Source organism: Punica granatum, chromosome 5 (genome assembly GCF_007655135.1).
Source record: "Punica granatum isolate Tunisia-2019 chromosome 5, ASM765513v2, whole genome shotgun sequence".
In the NCBI taxonomy this organism is placed as follows: Eukaryota; Viridiplantae; Streptophyta; class Magnoliopsida; order Myrtales; family Lythraceae; genus Punica; species Punica granatum.
The window spans coordinates 22,158,189-22,177,049 of NC_045131.1; the positions used below are offsets into that span (position 1 = coordinate 22,158,189).

Genomic DNA, 18,861 nt, shown 5'->3' on the forward strand with positions numbered 1-18,861 from the left:
ATTCTCGCATTCCAACTTGAGCCGCTTGAAATCAGGCAGGAACTCGAGTCCGGACGCACGAGTTCTTCCTAGACATCCGTGCTACACGAACCATGTATCTCAATAGTTTGTTGAAATGTGTGTTTTGAAAAGGGAATGACTACCAGTTCATAACTTATTGGCTTGGTTACAAGTTATTAGTCGATTCGTGCATTTTATTAGAAAGCCAAGTAGATTAATTAGTCGAATGAAGCATTTCGATTACCCCATTTGTGGAATTTATTAATTCAGCGGGTTGCCGAATGTTTTGAATTTGTGGGTTTTGGATTGTTAGATCGGTCATGGGTTGACCGCTTGAATAGAATCCTAATCCTCGATCGTATAAATTATCGAAAGCGACTTGTGACACGAGGACCAGGATTAGTCCTCGAAGATCGAGGGGGCCCGGTCAATGATGGCCGAGACTCCCTTGGACCCTCGTGGGCCCGCGATGGTTCTCGATACACAAATCCATGCAAATTACTTTATATTAACGCGTTAAAAATGTGATTAATCATTAAATTAGTGTCGACACGGGAAATGAAATTACATATAATCCGAGAAAACGAAGTTAAATTGAGATAAGGAGGCCACCACTTTATTCGAGATGGGTCAAGGGCCCTCGACCACTTCTTCTAGAGAATGGCCGTAAGGTCCATTGACCTGACTTGAGTGTCGTACGGTCTCCTCGTTCCAATTTTGATTGTTTCTCGCATACTTCGATCATCACACATGATAGTAACAAACATATATGAAGCCGATGCCGCTATGATATTGGGAAATACATACAATCACATTAACATACACAAAACACGATATTAAATGGAATCGATAAAATGACATCGGCACGAGAAACGAAAAAACATAAAAATACGGGAAACGATTAGCATTGAAGAGGAGGAGACCGTCTTTGGGCTTGAGGGAGCCAAAGAGGCTCTCGGCCACCTCCCTTGGGATGTGGTCGAGAGGCCTCCATGGCTTCCTCAAATAAATCCACTAATTGACTCTTAGGATCCAAATTGAAGGTCAATTTGACCTTGAGCAGGTTAGAATCATCTTTATAGATTTTTGGGGATTAATTGGTTAATTTGTGTTAATATGACATTGTTAATAAATCGAGAAAAATCGAAAAATCTTGAATAAAAATTTGTAGATATAGGAAATTAACTTAGAAATTTTCTAGATTAGGAGCCCTATGCCCATTTTTCCCTCTTCGGGTCTTAGGCCCACTTTTAGGTCTAGTTAGCCTACATGTGAATGATTGGCCTCAATGTATGGCCCATGTATGTGTGATAATAACCTTAATGTATGGTCCATTTATCTTTTTGGCCCGAATGTGTGGTCCATTTATTTAGAGTCGGACTATATAGTCCTATATAAGTACGTGGATCGTGCGAAGTTAGTAATTTATTCTTTATTCTTTTTGTACATCCACGAATGAAAAACTCAGCCATATGATTAAATAACTCGACTTTAATAATAAAAGATGTTAGAACTATTAGAATCCCATGAGAGTATCGAAATGGCAATTTATTGACTTGCGGATTTCTAATCTCGTAACAAAGCCACTGGACTCATTTCTCTAGTTAGAAGATCGAGTCAAACCTAAATCCTTAGGCAGTTAGTATCTTGACGCCGTGTGTGACTTAGGTGGCTCACCGGCCAAATAAAACAGTGTAGTGGCGTCTTCAATCCTGATTAGGCCCCAGGCCACATGTACTAACTGAACCTGAAGTTGGCGGTGGAGGACTAAAAATCACGTCGCGCGACAACCATGGCAATTGCAACAATTGTCAATGCAATTTTGCTGCATCCGCCTCTGTTGAAATTGCCATAACAATTTGAGTAGTTCACCGTGGCAATTTTTCCCGATTGCTCATTCGTTTTTTTTGGTCGATTCTTCGTTCTCGTTTTCGGGTCTTCGGGTCTTTGAGTCTTTCGGACTTGATGCAAGACACCTCTAACAATTTTGTTATAATAGTTTTCTCTCTCTCAACATGGTACATAACTTTTCAATATTTACAAATTTGCCCTACTTTTCCAATTTATAATATTTGTGGGCCAAATTCAAATTATTGAAGTTTGAAAGTTCCCCAACACATTCAAAGCAAGATATTTTCCCTACATAGAGCTAAGAAGTTGAACCAGACTTTAAAATTGATACCAGAGTATAATACTCTTGCAAATTATATATATAACTTTATTCTTATATGAGTTTAAAGATGAAAGTTTGCGCATAGGTATTTCCCATAACACAACAACAACTCATTTATATTTTATAGGTGGTGGCTTTAAGTGGCTCCCACGTACACATCAATGGCCCAATATTCTACCAACTGGTCCGCTTTCGTCAATCATATATTTAGGGGAAAGCTACTTGAGCGTTCGGAATCATAAGAGGACGGAACCCATGTTGTAGAGCCGCTTCCCACGCCTTCTCTACATCGAAGATGGTCCCCCCACATTCATGTCCTTCCCATCCTTCTAGCGCATGAACGATCCCCGCTATGCGCCAAGCGCTCATCACTCTTCTTGCTAACCAGTTCTGCAATTATAACAAAAAGGTGTATTTCCAGCATTGGATTGAAGAGATATTGAAATTATGATTGGTATAAAATAAAGTCTTCAAGCTTGTAAACACGAAACTACTAACCTCGCAAGAATGCATGTTTTTGAAGGTTGAAGGAATGGTCATTGCAGGAGTGCTATGGTAGAAGCAATCTTTGCGGATTTTTGTTGGTGGTAACTGTGAAAACGGTATGAATATTGTCCCTGGCAATGCCTTTGATTGTTCTTCTTCGGTCAATCCATCTCCGACTATCCAAAGCTGCATATTTTCACGATAACACATCAAACCCATACCTTCTTCTCTGTTGGGTATTTCTATACTTTTCATAAGAAATCAAAGACAGCGAGGTGCAAAGTAAAGCAGATCAGTACAACACTCCATAGCCGTAAACGGCCAACTTTAAGTACCTTAGGAGAATAAGAGGTTGAGTGGACCAAGTTGCGTCCAAATTTACTATCAACACTCTCCTTAAGCTTCTCAAGGTCATTCTCGTTAGCTGCACATACCTGTAACTAATACCCCAATTTCATTAGACGCCGTGCATCATCATTGTTTCATGACAATTTTTTTCCAGTACCAGGCAGGTAATGTCAATCATCGGATATACCTGAACTCCACTTTGGCATAGAGCTTTGGCTAAGGCAGAGGCGACCTTGTTTAATTTTCCACAGAGGAGCACTTGGCTCGTTCCTTTGGGGATGCTTTTAAGCACAATCGCTACGGCCAAACTACTCCCATCCACTAACTTAATCCTCAATTTTCTGTGCTTTTTGATGTACAACTCCCCATTTCCATTTAGCTCCTCCCCCTGGAAAAATTAAGATTTTGGATGAGATTGTACCTAACTGGTAAGTCATAAGAGGTAATTAAGAACAGAGTAGAAGAAGATAGAAATTCATCCTCGATGCCATTTCTATTTATAGCTAGTTTGCACAATCAAGAATCTTAACTAAAACATATTGCTCTCCCTGGTCCATGACAACCATCATATGACTTTTCGACAAGTAATGGTACTCCTAATAACGTGATCAGAATTTATAACACCAAATAGACCATGAAGATGAAGGGAAGAACAGAAACTCCAACTGAAGAGGAACGAAATACTTGCCTGGTTAAGAAGCCCTAAGCTAAGAACCCGAACTCCTTTCTTGTCTGCGTCGAGTATGGCCTCTTCTATTAGCCCATTTATAGCTTCCTTTCTCCACTTTAATAGATACTGTCATAAATCAAACAGAGCATTTGAATTGACCAATCAAATCAACTGATACATGCAAAATATTATTACTTACACTACCAAGCACTGACCCATTACCTCAACAGTATACAGAAAATATAAGAAGCGCATGTGTTTGAAATCCTTACTTGTACATTGAATCTCGGCACTACCCAAGACTGCAAGTTGAGTTGCTTAAAGGAATTCCTCTCTAGGACAAAGGAGTGGCCGCAAACCCGAGTGAAGATGACAGATGCAACTGTGAAGGGCCACATCAACCACAGGTACCACTTGGACTTCGAGGTCTGGGGCTGGGAAGCCAGGGAGGCGAACCCCAGTCGCATATGGTATATAGACTCGGGGTTAGTGAGGTGGGTTAAATGCACAACATCTGGCGACTCTTCCATTTTCTGGACCGAGGTTTCGTACGTAGCATCAGTGGACTTGTCCATTGTACCGTAGACACAGTCATAGATTGGCATGAAGAGGCTGTAATTCGTCCTGAATTGAGTGTGGTGTAGCGAGTGAAACCTATCCATCAAGGAACAACAAAATGACCATGGGATTAATAATTTAATAATACACAAATGCTAGAGATATTACGATCAGAGAAACGCTGTCGGGAAGATCGAAGGACAAGGAGACATACGAGGGGGTGTACATTAAGTACTTGATTGGAGGGAAGATGGTGAAGAGCCACTTTGGGATGATCTCGAAGTTGCAGTGCCCCATGTTGTTCATGAAATCAATGTAAGCTATGTATCCCGAAAAGGACACTATGGACGCCGTCCTCAGTACCAGCGTCGTGTATAGCGGTATCGCAAACAGTAGGAAGTAGGCTATATGCTCAGCAAACGGATGGATCACGGCTGCAGGTCAGGCCACCAACTATCTTAATTAGAATTAAACAAGCCAAAATACATCGAAATCGATGGATCAAATCAGAAAGAACGTACAAGTGATGGGCTCAGTGACAATGGAAGAGTGGTGATGAGAATGGTAGCGGGAGTAAAGGAAGTGGTGGTGCAATGCTCGGTGAAGCCAGTAGTAGAGGAACTCCACGGGACCAGCATGGAGTAGAGCTGTGATAATCACACCGTCTGCCCTCCAAAAGGGTAGGTGGGCTCCACCTGGGATCGTCTTCAATCCTACGTAAAATAGGATCCCATTCAACAAGATCTGGTCATCCCTGTTGATTTGAGGAAGCAAAACCAAACAAAGAATTACAATCACAATAGAATGAACAGACACAGTGACAGATTTTGCACGAGCCTGGTCCTGGATTTTTCTATGAATCAGGCCGCCTATGAGAAACGTCTGGTCCTTGCCAATTTGGAACCTAGAGATCTTCTCGCTGATGAGATTTCATGCCTCTCCTTATTTCATTTTGTTTAATCTTAAATTATGCTCATGGACCACTTTTATTAAAATAAATAAATAACACACTTCTTTATGAGGGGTATTATTACACTACTGATTTAGGATGGAATTACATTTAATCTCGTGCGTGAGGTGACATGGAAAGTAGATATAAGTATTGCATAATAACTCCCTAAGGAGGTTTTGAGTCTTAAAATAGACCCCTACTGTTTATTTACTTCTTCATTTTTCTCCTTCAGCTTCTATTTCCATTAAAAATACATTTCTTAGATTATTAAAAATGACAGAAAAACAAAATAAAATTTCAATAACTCTAATTCTTTATAAAAAGAGAAATAAAAAACAACAAGACAAGGGGGACGGACCATGGGGCTTCCGGCCACCCCAGACCATTGCTGACATTGGCGCGCCCCCAAACCCCCCCCCCAAAAAAAAAACACACACACACAAAAGATTGTGTGTGACTTCCAATTACTTAGCCTAGCAGAAGAAGTGGACGGGAGGAAGCCACCTATCATAATTCGGTCGACATATTACGCCAAAACAATCCGAAGATTAGGTCGATACATTACGCCCTTTTAGTGTTTTCAAATCCGATCTCAATAAGGTTTTATGTGATTTGGTCAATGAGTTATGCCAAACGATCTGATTGTTAGGTTGACGCATCACGTATTTTTAGTGATTACATATCTGACAATGCATTGTGGGGGTGAGTAGGGTAGCTTTTCCTAACTTACTCCTCCTTTATCTTAATTTTGAAAAATTATGTTTTAAATTTTAAATTTTTATTTATTACCTATATAATATAGACTTTTCTCCTTTTTAAGTGTGCACACATGGTATCCGGAGTTCAACAAGTCCAATTAACCTAAGTTCGAGTAAGATCGGCGCACTAAGGGGTCCAACACTCTCAATTATGGATTTTCTCCATTCACAAGACTCGAACCTGACACCTACTTAAAAAAAATAAATGTTGAATCATCGAAATTAACCCACGTTAGTAAAATACCTATTTCAATGAATAACCAATTTAAGTTGTTTCGTTGATGTTGGAGATATCCAAATTGTTTTAGTTAAATGCAAAGTCATGCTAGTCTATTAGCCGAAAGTAATATTCACTTGAGAAATAATTTGGTTGTGATCGAGAGATATTTTTAATGAATTTTTCGAACCCCTATGTCGTAAATAAACTTCATCCACTTAAAATTAGCGGCAACTTAAGACTTATTATATTGCGATTATGGTTTTCTAAATTAGAAATATTAAAAATTTAAATTACGAGTAAGATTTAGGTTTTATATCATATAAAGTATTACTTAGTACAACTTTATATAGACAAACTAGATCATTTACTATCAATCAGTTCTTTATAATATTTACAGATAAGTAATTTTATAATTTTATAATTAGTTTAAATTATATTGTATATGGGTTATTATACAAACAACTGTGGTAAATCAAGAAATTGACAAGAATATTTTTCCCGACCAGCGGGATCGCACTGGTTGGATTCTACTGAATCATTATAGACCAAGTTCTATCACATAAAATGGATCTAATGATTGGAGAAGAATGTTACAAGAAACCAATATGTCGAAAAAATGAAGATAATTACAATGAAAGAAAGTTCAAAAATCTCTGTTTTCGGAGAGCAATTGTAAGATTAGATATTTCAATATATTCAGATTTTAATTACTTAGTTTTTTCTTTTTAATATTAATATGAAATTGTAAATGATCTAGATATTATTTTATAAAATCAAAATAAATCGTATTTCGCACCCACTAACCCTTGAGTCCTACATCCGCCGCCTAAATATTATGTAACGTCTTTGTCAGTTAATTAGTCTTTCAATCTAACTATCAGGAGTTCTATCATTACACGTTTACTTAGTGGATTCGCTATAACATTTCCATTTTTACATACATTATTAAAGACCCTACAATTCAGAATCGAAAATACGCATACTAATGAGAGAGAGATTAGGGGGGACGAGAGAGTTACCAGTTGCTTTCACGATCGACCTGCTCGAATTCAATGCCCTTGTCGAGAATCAGCTTCCTCCCCTTGGCGGTTCGGTAACGTGAGAGGGAGATCCATATTTGATTGTGAAGCATCCTAAATAGAAGGTAGGGAAATATGAGGAAGTAGCCGACGTCTCTCTCCCCTGGCCCTTTCGTTAAAAACTGGTACGTGGCGTGGACCGCCCATGGCCCCAGTATGAGGTACTACAGTTTCCATTGCCATTTATGGAAAACAACAAATGAAACTGTCAGTACAAGCATATACGACAAATTATCTAGGTGATATTAATTAATTAATTAATTAATGACTACATTTTCGGGCCACACCAAAAAAAGAAAAAGAAATATATATATATATATATATATAAATTAAGTTTCTACGACCATTAATATAGCGACGTCATCATGCTCCAACAACATATCCTCACTAATAGAAATATTAGGTAAGACGAACACAAATATTATATTATGCAATTTTTTAATAAGTATCAAATTCATTATGTTGTAAATTCTACACAATCTTTCTTTTACATTTTCCTTGAGACTTGATTAGAATTTATATATATCAATTTATGTGTTAGTCTCGTCTAAATTATTTTCCGATCGATACTATATAATATTAGAGATACATCCCTCATCATTATTAAAAAATATCGTACTCTTCGAGCAAAAAAAATATTGTGCTCAGTTAGTCCTGCATCGAATTGATGTCCAACCAACCAAACCGTTCATGATTTGATTTTTCAAAAATTACATTTGCACTATATTGTAAAGTTTTATAGTAAAATCTATAATTGCTATACGAGATTAGATTTTGGAATTTATAGTTATTATCCTCAGCCTCGACCTTTTTTTATTCCATATATTTTGTCATTATGATTCCCATTTACGTACAGTCCTTGCATAAAATTTAATTTTTCACGTCAAAAACAGCTTAATTAAGCCTATAATACTTAACTTATTATGACATAACCAACCACTTAAATTTTCGTTATGACATAATTGTAAATTAATCTTCCATTCAGGATAATTTTTTGTTTTCAACTTTTTGCAATCGGATTACTATTAATCTTTTCCCTATAATTAGGAATTTTATCTTTACATTTTTCTAATCTTATCAATGTCCTCATTTAAATGGAATATCAATAAATGCCTCTTTTATAGGCATTTTTAAATGTACATTTCCTTTAGGGAGGACATTCTCGCAAACATAAGATTAGAGTTAGAAAGTTCATAAATAAACGAAGATTAATGGAAAAAAAATGACACGGGCATCAGATTATGTATATATATATATATATATATATATATATATATATTATAGATACACGCTAAAATGCCTACACACTATGTCTGGATCAATTAACCGAAGTATTTTTGTGATAAACTAATTAACTGAAGTAATTTCACCATAGTAGATTAAAATAATGAACAAATGCAACATATAATCATTTTGCACATGCATAGTAATATTCAATTTGCACACTTTCATTTATCTAACACAAACTAAATATTCATGTACTGTCGTTAAATTCACAATGCAATTTTTCATTATGTGCTTGAGAGAGAAATAGAAAGAGAGACTCGAAAGGGAGAGAAATTTGGGGGATAGGCAGAAAACATGAAAAAACATAAAAAGAGGGAAATTAGCCAGGGTGCCTAACCATTCGAGAATCAGAGCTATTCATGGTAACTTATTAAAATTTAAAAAGGGTAGTTAAATAATTTATGAAATTTCAAGAAAATAAAAATACCCGTCTTTGTAATGCAAATAGATGTGTTACTCTTCAACTTGAATAACAATGACTTTTTTTCGGTTACAAGGGAGTCTCAAAGACCAAGTATATTGAAATAGAAACCCTAATAGTTAATAAAGGAGTACAGTTAATCCAATTGAATATTGAACCTGAAACTACTTGGTTACTTGGCGAGTACTACGCCACTGTACTACACCCTCATTGACGATGAATAAAATGACTTTATTGTGAGGATTGCAGCAAGTGGAAACTAAGGCACATGATAGAGAGAATACATATATATACACTAATCTATATATATTTATATAACTTTTGTTTGCTTAATTAGTATATAACATGAACCTCATTGCTTCCATTGCATTATGTATTATTTTTTATATCGGTTAAACTATTTATATACGTACATATAAACATAATGAACATTTCATATTTTTCATGCACTTGCAACATAGGGGGAAAAAGTCAAAACCGCGCACGTTACTGTCTAAAGGTATAACTAAATTATAATAGATCCCCAAAAAATTTAAACGAGAGGAGAATATATAAGATATTCCGACCGTCTCGTGATGCCAGATCAGTTTGGGATCTGATGCTTGTGCTCTATTGAAGGAATATAGAAATCTATATCTCGATAACGAAAATGTGCGCAATGTAATGTACCTTGAAGCTCCCAAGAGGTGCCCATGGCCATTCAGTGAGGATTCCTGGCCGGGAAGCCATTGTTTGGCCCCTTCAGATCAACCTTTTCTTGCTTTCTATATGGGCAATGTCACTGTGAAATTAAACCTTTGTTGTTTTCCGTATGCAACTGACAACATGATTCTTCGGAGTGGTCACATATATATACCCATAACAGCAATCCTTAGCCTCTGCACTGGCATTAATTGACTTAAGATGTTCTGCTCTCTCTTCCCCAACTGCAAAAGTTGGCTTGTCCGCCTGCTATTGGACGGTCATAAATGAGACCTTGAAAGTCGGTTGGCTCGGGCTGAAGTGTCAAAACGCTCTCGTATCGCTGCCCGACCTCCTCCCAAAGTATACCAGACAGCCGGCCTGAGAGAGGCTTCTGCTGGTTCCTCGCGCGGTTTGTAGTTTCAGTAAAAACCCAATCTCAATGTTATCTGTTACCAAATGGAAAAGCACCTTCAATCTTATCACACAGACCGTGTGACGATCCAGGTAGGTTCAACAACAAACACGTGGTCTGCGACTTTCTTTGAATTTATCTTTTGCAATTCGTGTTAAATTTCCACTATACTGGTAAGATACTGGGGCGTTAAATTCATACATGTCCATTCCAAAAGTTTTAGTTCGTTGGGGGCTTTTACTGATCTGTTTTATACAATTATAAACTTACGATCCTCTTATATTTTAATGATGCGAGATCATTGGATCCTTAAAAACCGCTCTCACACGCGGTGTAGATGCAAAACTGGATAAGATGTGAAGTCAGCATGCTAGCATAGGCGTGGAGGAAGGCACGTAGAGAGATGCATAAGCATGAGCGCGCAAACATTGTTGGGGATTTATACCTTAGGGCAGATGGTTCGACGATGAAGACGGAACCAAATTCGGATTTGGAGAAGACGAACTCCGGAGACGGTCGAAGAAGACGATGTCGATCCCAAACTTGGAGTCCAAGAAGATGACAAACACGATCTTTAATGTTGAACAATTACTTCAAGGCACGTATAACGCTTTTCGAAAAGAGTTATTTGCCCTTGCACAAAGTTGTTAAAGGGTTTCAACGAGTCTTTTTGAGGATATAACGAAGCTTTCATATGCTCTATGATTAGCAAACTCGTAGACTACCCTAATTCTCTCGTCCAATATTCTGGAATTGTGTCGAATAATATCAATTATGATGTGGTACAAGAGCCAATCTTTTATATATATATATCAAATAAATGGGCACGAGAACAGTGCTTTTAATTTGAGACATATCTCACGAAGAAACTTTTTTGTTTTCTATGTACATTTTCTGCTAAATAACTGTCTGCACAGACAACCAAGCGGGCATTGATTGCACAAACTTTTTTTTAAACTAAAATTTTATTTTCGTCCACTTAGTATGAAAATTACATTAAGTAATTTACTGAAAATACAAACCCATTGAATTTGCAATCTACTATATTCGTCAATCACCCGTTAGATTGCATATTTCAGAAATTAGAAGATTATCACCATTTTATGGTATTGTTAGATTAAACCTTCTCTTAATTTAACTCTCAAGGCACCAACAAAGTGATTGGTGACTAGAAGATTAAACCATTGCTCTTAAAGTTGGTGACAAAAAAGTCACACAAATAACCGTTTAATAATTTGAGTAAGAATTTCTTTACTTTAGTACTGTTATGGTCATATGCTCATCCCATATTCATGAACATGTACGAGAGAAAAAATCTTGAGAGAAAACTCTCGTTTAAAGTGATATCACTTCATGTCCATATAGGTGGACTACTCGGTAACTAATAGAGAGTACCGATCCATTAAAAGTTACAACTCATCCTCTTGAGTTCAGGTGCTAAATCCTTATTCTTAGTGCATGTTTATCATTCAATAACTTGTTATTACCTCTTAAACCTCGAAATAAGCTTTTGGCTAGAATAGAGTGGGATTCCCATTATCAATGACGCGATTAATGGTTTTATTCTACTTTAGCAATGGTACCTATACCAAATCCCTCAACTTCGTTGATGAGTTCGCTAAATTTTTTACAATGTCAATTTTTGCAAACTCGCGTATTAAGTTAATATGTCTAAACTCTCAAAGTACACTAGGTAATATTGAGACATGGTCAACATCCTTGTTACAATATACGTAAACGGCAACCTATGTTGTGGCCACAACTTTAATAAGAGATCTCAATGCCATTCCACTATCTTAACCTCATTATCACGAAGATGCTATTAGTTTGATCACTAAAAGATAATCTGTTTGAACTCTCACTGTCTCACCTTTAGAGTTTTCCTTGCATCCACAACCATGTATTCACAAAGACACCTTTTAATTTGATCACTTGTGATTAAGTTTTGGGACTCATGTTCCAAATCTATTAAATCATTATTAGTTTGATCACTACAAATCAATGTTCAGATTTATACTCTGAAGAGATTGATCATCAAAAACACTTATTTTCAATGAAACACATTTATTTTCAATTATTGTTTTTGACACTAAGACAAAAAATTCAATAATCTTAAAATTTTAGACATATCTAACGAGTACACCCATGATAGCTCTCAATCCCAACTTGGGTCACCGTTGACCAAGAACACCATATGAGGCCAAACACCCTCACACTTTGAAATATCTCAAAATCAATTTTCCACCTTTCAATAACCCATACGAAAAGTATCTTGATAATCCTCAACTGCATCCAATTATTTGCACGTGGCATACAATCAACAATACCTAACTCTAGAGATCATATGAAACTTTGGCGTTCCTGGTTCATCAACATCGAATTAACTAATATCCACCAAGGTACACATTTTTTACAATTGAATACACATATCACCATTATCCAAAACATCATTGTCACTTAGAGATGACAATGTCGATCCCGAACTAGGAGTCGAAAAAGATGACAAACACGATCTTTAATGTTGAACAATTGCTTCAAGGCACATAGAATGCTTTCCAAAAAGAGTTATTTGCCTCATTACAAAGTTGATAAAGGGTTTCGGTGAGTCTTTTCAAGAATACAACGAAGTTTTAGTGTGTTCCACGATTACAAGACTTGTGGGACATTCTAATTCTCTCACTCAATGGTCTGGAATTATATCTAGACTTATATGTGTAAAATTCTTTTCAATGTAATCCTTATTTTTTTAAACTCTTTTAAAGCACCCTCAAAGTATTCTTATGTCTTATTTTCCAAATATAACCATTTTTTTCGATCTGGATAACTGGTTAACTTGAAACTTTTTAAAAATATTAAAATCTAGATAAAAATTAATATGTTCGGCTACGTTGGACACAATTCTTAAAAGTAATGTAAATAGAAGTCGATTTTTCACACTTTTAAAGATACTCCAACATCTTATTTACCGAACATAACTGCTTTTCCAATTCATTAAACGGATTAATCGAATTTATTAAAAAACGTTAAAATCTTGATAAAATTTAATTGGATTCGACTACATTGGATGCAAATTTTAAGAATTCCTAAAATAAGTAAAATAAATTTTTTAAAAATAATTAAAAAATTAAAAAGTAAAAAGTAAAAATAAAATAAGATAACTAAAAAAACTACTTCAATTTATGTTTGACTGCCAAGAGTTAATCTAGCCAGATCAGCATCTAGTTTGGAAATAAATTTTAGTTGGACGTCATCCGATACCCCAAATAAGCCCAGGAAAAAAAAAAACTACCAAGAGCGCCCTTGCATTTAGCCGCTTCCTCCATCATTATCATCATCATCATCTTTTTCATCCTTTTGGATTTTCCAATTAATCTATTCCGTTATGCTACTGATATATTAAATGCCAGAGCTATGGGGCAGATCCTAGCAGGGCAATGAATAAGCTCGTGTAATTAAAAAGATTATAATACAGTGACGTATGCTTTCACTTGATAACTAAAAAATTACATGTTCGATATTGAATATAACTAACTCTACCCCTTTATTATTTATTAAAATTTTTATTTTATTATACTAAGTTTACGGATTTCATTTTAATCAAATTTGCTTGCGTAAGGATCAGACATGTCCATAGCCTTTGATTAAGACTAGGACTTTCCCATAATTGGTGGCCAATCAGTGAACCGAGTGCAGTGATAGGAAAGGACGTCACTCGGACATGTCCGTAGCCTTTGATTAAGACAAGAGGACTCTCCCATGATTGGTGGCCAATCAGTGCACCGAGTATATGATAGGATAGGGCGTCACTCCCAAGTCTGTGCAGACTTTTTTGCCGATAGGAGACCTCTTTTTAAAAATTAATAGGCTTCTTCAAAAATTATTCCTCAAAATAGATTTATGAAGATTTCTTTATTATCTTTCTAGTTCTTATAACTTATTGATTCGTGTCTTTTAAATCCGTTTACAAAAAGCATAATTTAGTTATTATCATGAATGAATTATTTATAAATTTACTTTAAATATATCTTAAAATAAATTTTGCATAATATTTTTGGATGAAACTAAAAAATACATGTTAGAATTTTATTAAAATTTTGTCAAATTAAAAGTATAAAAAACTAAGTAGTCAGAATATCTTTATGTAGAATAAAAAGAATTAAGGAAATATATATTTCTTTTTCTTGATTTACGGGAATATATATTGACAGTTGCAAATCATTTGATAGGAAGTATGATTATAGTAAATTTAAAAAGAGTCATAATAATATAAAAAATTATCATAATTAAGATGTATGATCTTCATATAATCGTCATACATAGTGAAAAATACACTAAATTTACAATAAATATGTTCCAAGGCATGCATGTACTAACTAAAACTATTCCCTATTGTTTTATTCCCATAGTTTTTAATTATTTCTAAAATATTAGATTCTCAATGTGAAATTCTCAATAGTATTTTAACCAATTTATAACAAGAATTTTTCTAATATTCCTATTAATCAAATAGATTTTCTAGCTCACATACTTGGCTAAACAAAACTCTTAAAAGTTTCAAGAGAAATCTTCAGTAATTTCTTAATAAAATTTAAATTTAAATTGATGAGAGAAATCTATTAAAATAATTTATTTGAGAAGTAATTACCAAAAACTTTTATTTGAGAAAGGGCCATAATAATAAAATAGATTTTTTTAAAGGATTTAGATGAAACAAATAAAAAATTGTAGGACTGGAAGAGTAATCAAAAGAATAATACAAATCTATTTTGGAGAATAGTTTTTAGAGAAGTCATTTATGGGAAATAGTTTAAAAAAGAAGTTTAGTTTTGGTAAAAATTCTTTTATGCAATATATTAATGGAATGGGCATGCATTTATTGGTTTCACCTATCGACACTGGTGGTTGCATTTGCTAGCTAGATAGCAGTCTGACAAGCAACTGTTTTTAGAGCTGAGATTCTACACTTTAAATGCATATGCATGAATGCTTTCAGTTTCACAGGCATTCCTAGTACAAACATGCTATGGTACTTAACGGGCTATCTAGTAGGTCAATTCTTCGTGGTAATCAAAGATTCCCACCAAAAATCGACTCAAATTCCTGCATTGGGCAGGAAATCTCAAAATTGAGACTCCCAAATTTCTAATGATCATCACAGATTACTCGAGGGGGTAATCTCAGAATACCACTGGCGGTATTCTGAGATTACCCCTCCAGGTTAGGTTCCTTTTTCATTTTTTTTTCCTTTCCCTTTTAGTTCTTCGACGTTGTTCTTTTTTTTTTTAATATTATTATTTTACGATTTCACTTTCTTTTTCAGTATTTGTTTCAGTTAATATATATACATATATATATATATATTTGCTTCAATTAATATATATATATATACATATACATGTATGATGTATATGCTATATATATTATATGTATCACATATAGCAACTTTATTAAAAATTGAAAATTAACTTTTACCATAATAACTATGTAAATCAGGGGCAGTTTTATAAAATTACCTAAGTTTTATTTGATGTACCAACGTACGTAACAATCTCGCATTGTCTTGTATTTTTCCAAATATACAACCACTTGCCAAACGCAGGTAATATCACATTCCTCGTAATATGACATTACCGATCTTACTCTCCTAGCGATCTAATATTCCTTGTAATTTAACAATCAGTGAACCTAATGTCACTTATGTGGAAGTGAACTGTACGTTTACCGGACTTTACTTAGTACATATGTAAAAATAAATTAGATACTAGAAATTTAAATAAGGTTTGGAATTTGAGGTTTATGGACGGAGGAAATTCATGATCGGGAGAATTTTACTCTTTACTAGGTTATTACACTAGTGCGTTGCACGGTTTTATAAAAGAACATATTATACTAAGAAGTTACATATACAGAATAATTGATATGGATAACAACATTAACGGATAGAAACTTAAGCTTTTTATTATAATTTTTAATACAGTTAACTTTAAATCTATTATGATGAGTAATCAGTAGAGAGTTCATAAGTTTATGCAAATAATATATCCCTGAACGACTTCAATTATCAATATAATTTGTAAGAAATTATATTAGAGTTCTAAAAGTCAAAATCTCAATCATATTTAATGAAAAAAATAACAATAATAGAATCTTTATATTTTAAAATCTAAGCATTAATAGTATATTATTGTCAATCACGTCCTTACATACATACATATCTATTTTGTTACATATAAGTTACTTCTTTCAATTAATGCAAGATCTACTGAATTGAATCTCATTGAAGTTAGCTATAATTTTAAAAGATTTTCTGTTTATTTAGATTTTAATACAATTTATTTTCTTTTTTCACATATTACAAATTTATATATGCATACTGTCAGCACCCCATTTTGGCTCACCTTTCCAAACGATGATATCAGCAATGATCCAAGCCACAACCTGAGCAGAATACAGAAAAACGACTTAACAGAGCAGAAAATCACTATTCATCCTCAAGTCGGCAAAATCGGGCAAATGACACATGCATATGACAGAAGGACTCCAGGGGTCACCAAAGGGTAATAGAGTGACTAGAGAGCTCAGCAATATCCAAAATCGGCATTTTCAGTATATCACACGGACAGTTCTATTTTCCGATAGTTCGCTCGATCATCGGAAGATAGCTAATATTGGACTCCAAAAATCCACTCCAATGCCAAACAGATGAAAAGTGTCCCCAAAGGCATTTTGCAAATCATCTACTCTATACAGAACAACTTTCTGTATACAGATAACTTTTCAGTGGAAGTCCAAAAATGCCGGTTTCTCGGAGAAAAGTTAATTCCAAATATCAGATGCGGCCATGCCCCTCAATCATACAGAGCACGAGCAATGCTTCATATTGTCTTTTAGAAGCCATACAGACACTCTGAATGACTTCCGAACGACAAAACGGGCATACCATTTTTCGGAAGAACGTAACCGGAGACTGGTCTGATGGAATTACGGCAAACGAAGTTCACACTATATTGCCCTGAAAACTCCAGCGGACATTAGCAATTGGGCAAAACAGACAGCAAAACCTTTCACGGTTTCCCGAGTAACCTCCGAGGGGCACAAAAGGCCATTTTCAGTGAAAATCCATATCCGGAGGTCCTCTTTAGGGAAACTTGACGCCGGATGCTTACCTTACACAATGCTAGCCTTCTCAAGGCTCAATGTGGAATTGTCGGAATGAATCACACAACTCATCTAGACCCCTCGAGCAGTGCTTTAAGGGTCTCAGATGCACTTTTCATATCCTTAGAGGCCCAATCTCAGCAAACAGAGATCCCAGTAATCTCCGGATCGCCCAAGAAACTCAGAAAGCAATCTGAGAAATCCAGTTTCGGCCTCCTAGGACATCTCCGGCTCCATATTTGTATTTACCGGCTTAAGGGACAACGACCCACGTAATTTGACAATTTATGTCAAAATGACTGACGTGGGATGCAGATACAAGATATGCTGTCAGAAGTGGGTAACCTCGCTCTGAATGCATAAAAGGACCAAAACCGGCTTCCAAGCCTCATACAGACATTTGGCAATTTTTCACGGAAAATGCCAATCTCGGACTCATTAAATCCATTTCCTCGCGTATATCGATAATTCGACGTTCAATTCAAACCACGAACTTCGAATGCGCGATCAATCGAGACCCGAGCTTTTTCCCGGTTTCTCCTTTTCGGTCGTGGGACCCACGGGCTATTCAAGATGAGTCACCCTTTACTCTAGAAGCTTCTTCTTCTTCTTTTTCAATGCAAGAAGCCAACTTGCACTCTTGCTTGAAAATATCCAAGAGTTTGAAGACAACACTCAAGCCTCCATCAATGCTCATCAATGCTCATCAATGTCTTATCTCTTCTTCATTAATGCAATGGAAGAGGATGAGGCTTGATATTTTCTAAGCATGGGGGTTAAGAGCACTTGCTTTTGCTAATTGTGTCATTAGCTTTGCCTATAAATGGCCCAAAAGTGATTAAGATAAGCACTTCTCCTCTTACACACTCTTTCCAACCTTTCTCTTTCAAGAAATCCTCTCAAACTCCATAGCCAAGAACACTCAAGAACCAGAAAACTTCAGCACTTAGAAGGAAGAGAAAAGAAAACCGAAAAGATCAAAAGAGAGCCTTGAGTTCTTAAGTCGGAAGCCGATGTTCATCATCCCGACTTAAGCTCAAAATTTCTCAAACTTCATATCCCACTCATTTTGGACCCATGGAGTTCATTGGTGAAATTGGTTTTTCCATTTGAAGTCTTTAAATTATTGTTTCAGGTCAAATAGTGCATTTCGGGTGAAATCGCTACTCTCGGGTGAATAGTGACCCGCCAGCGCCAGCCGCGCGCACGCCCGCGCACGCCCGCGCCCGCCCGCGCGCACGCCGCGGGCACCCGCGACCCCGCGCCCGCGCGCCCCCGCCACGCCTGCACGCCCGCCTGCCCGCGCCCCGCGCGCCTCCCGTGCATTCCAGCCGCATTCCCCGTGCACCTAGCTCCCCGAACGTGCATCCTTTGCACCCGAGCATCCTTCCAAGCGTTCAACCGAGTCACCCGACTCTCGAACACTTCCCCGACTCTTTCCTCGTATCCCGAGGCTAGGTAAATCACTCTTGACTTAGAGGAGTTAGGGCTTTTTATATTTTTGCATGGCTATGGAGTACTATGGTATTTTATGCATACTTAACTTGCAAGACTTAACTTTTATGCAATTTTATGTTATATTATGCATGTGTATTACCTTATAACTTGCTAGCATGTCGGAAAAAGGTTTGGATTGTTGTTTGGAAGACCATCCC

At 36.1% G+C, this 18,861-nt stretch overlaps 1 protein-coding gene across 2 annotated transcripts; it reads right to left on the minus strand.

Moving 5' to 3' along the window:
* Nucleotides 1-2,168: 2,168 nt before the first annotated feature.
* Nucleotides 2,169-9,790, minus strand: LOC116209310 (very-long-chain aldehyde decarbonylase CER1-like). Of its 2 annotated transcripts, none has more exons than XM_031542911.1 (10): nucleotides 9,622-9,790; nucleotides 7,185-7,408; nucleotides 4,757-4,989; nucleotides 4,450-4,669; nucleotides 3,950-4,331; nucleotides 3,696-3,803; nucleotides 3,195-3,395; nucleotides 2,995-3,099; nucleotides 2,672-2,845; nucleotides 2,169-2,563 (listed from the first exon to the last, which is right to left on the minus strand). In XM_031542911.1, the coding sequence occupies exons 1-10, from the start codon at nucleotides 9,679-9,681 to the stop codon at nucleotides 2,381-2,383; spliced, it is 1,890 nt and encodes a 629-aa protein (XP_031398771.1). In that variant the 5' UTR covers nucleotides 9,682-9,790; the 3' UTR covers nucleotides 2,169-2,380. The 2 variants fall into 2 exon arrangements, with proteins under 2 accessions (XP_031398771.1, XP_031398772.1); XM_031542912.1 differs by having other exon boundaries at nucleotides 2,995-3,093; nucleotides 9,622-9,681.
* Between the last annotated feature and the right edge of the window lie 9,071 nt (nucleotides 9,791-18,861).

Excerpts from the sequence above, each read along its gene's own strand:
- LOC116209310 (XM_031542911.1), bottom strand. The coding sequence starts at position 9,681 with ATGGCTTCCCGGCCAGGAATCCTCACTGAATGGCCATGGGCACCTCTT. Across the intron at positions 3,804-3,949 it reads TGCCGAGATTCAATGTACAA|TATCTATTAAAGTGGAGAAA; the intron begins GTAAGGATTTCA and ends GATTTATGACAG. Across the intron at positions 3,100-3,194 it reads TATGCCAAAGTGGAGTTCAG|TTACAGGTATGTGCAGCTAA; the intron begins GTATATCCGATG and ends TTGGGGTATTAG.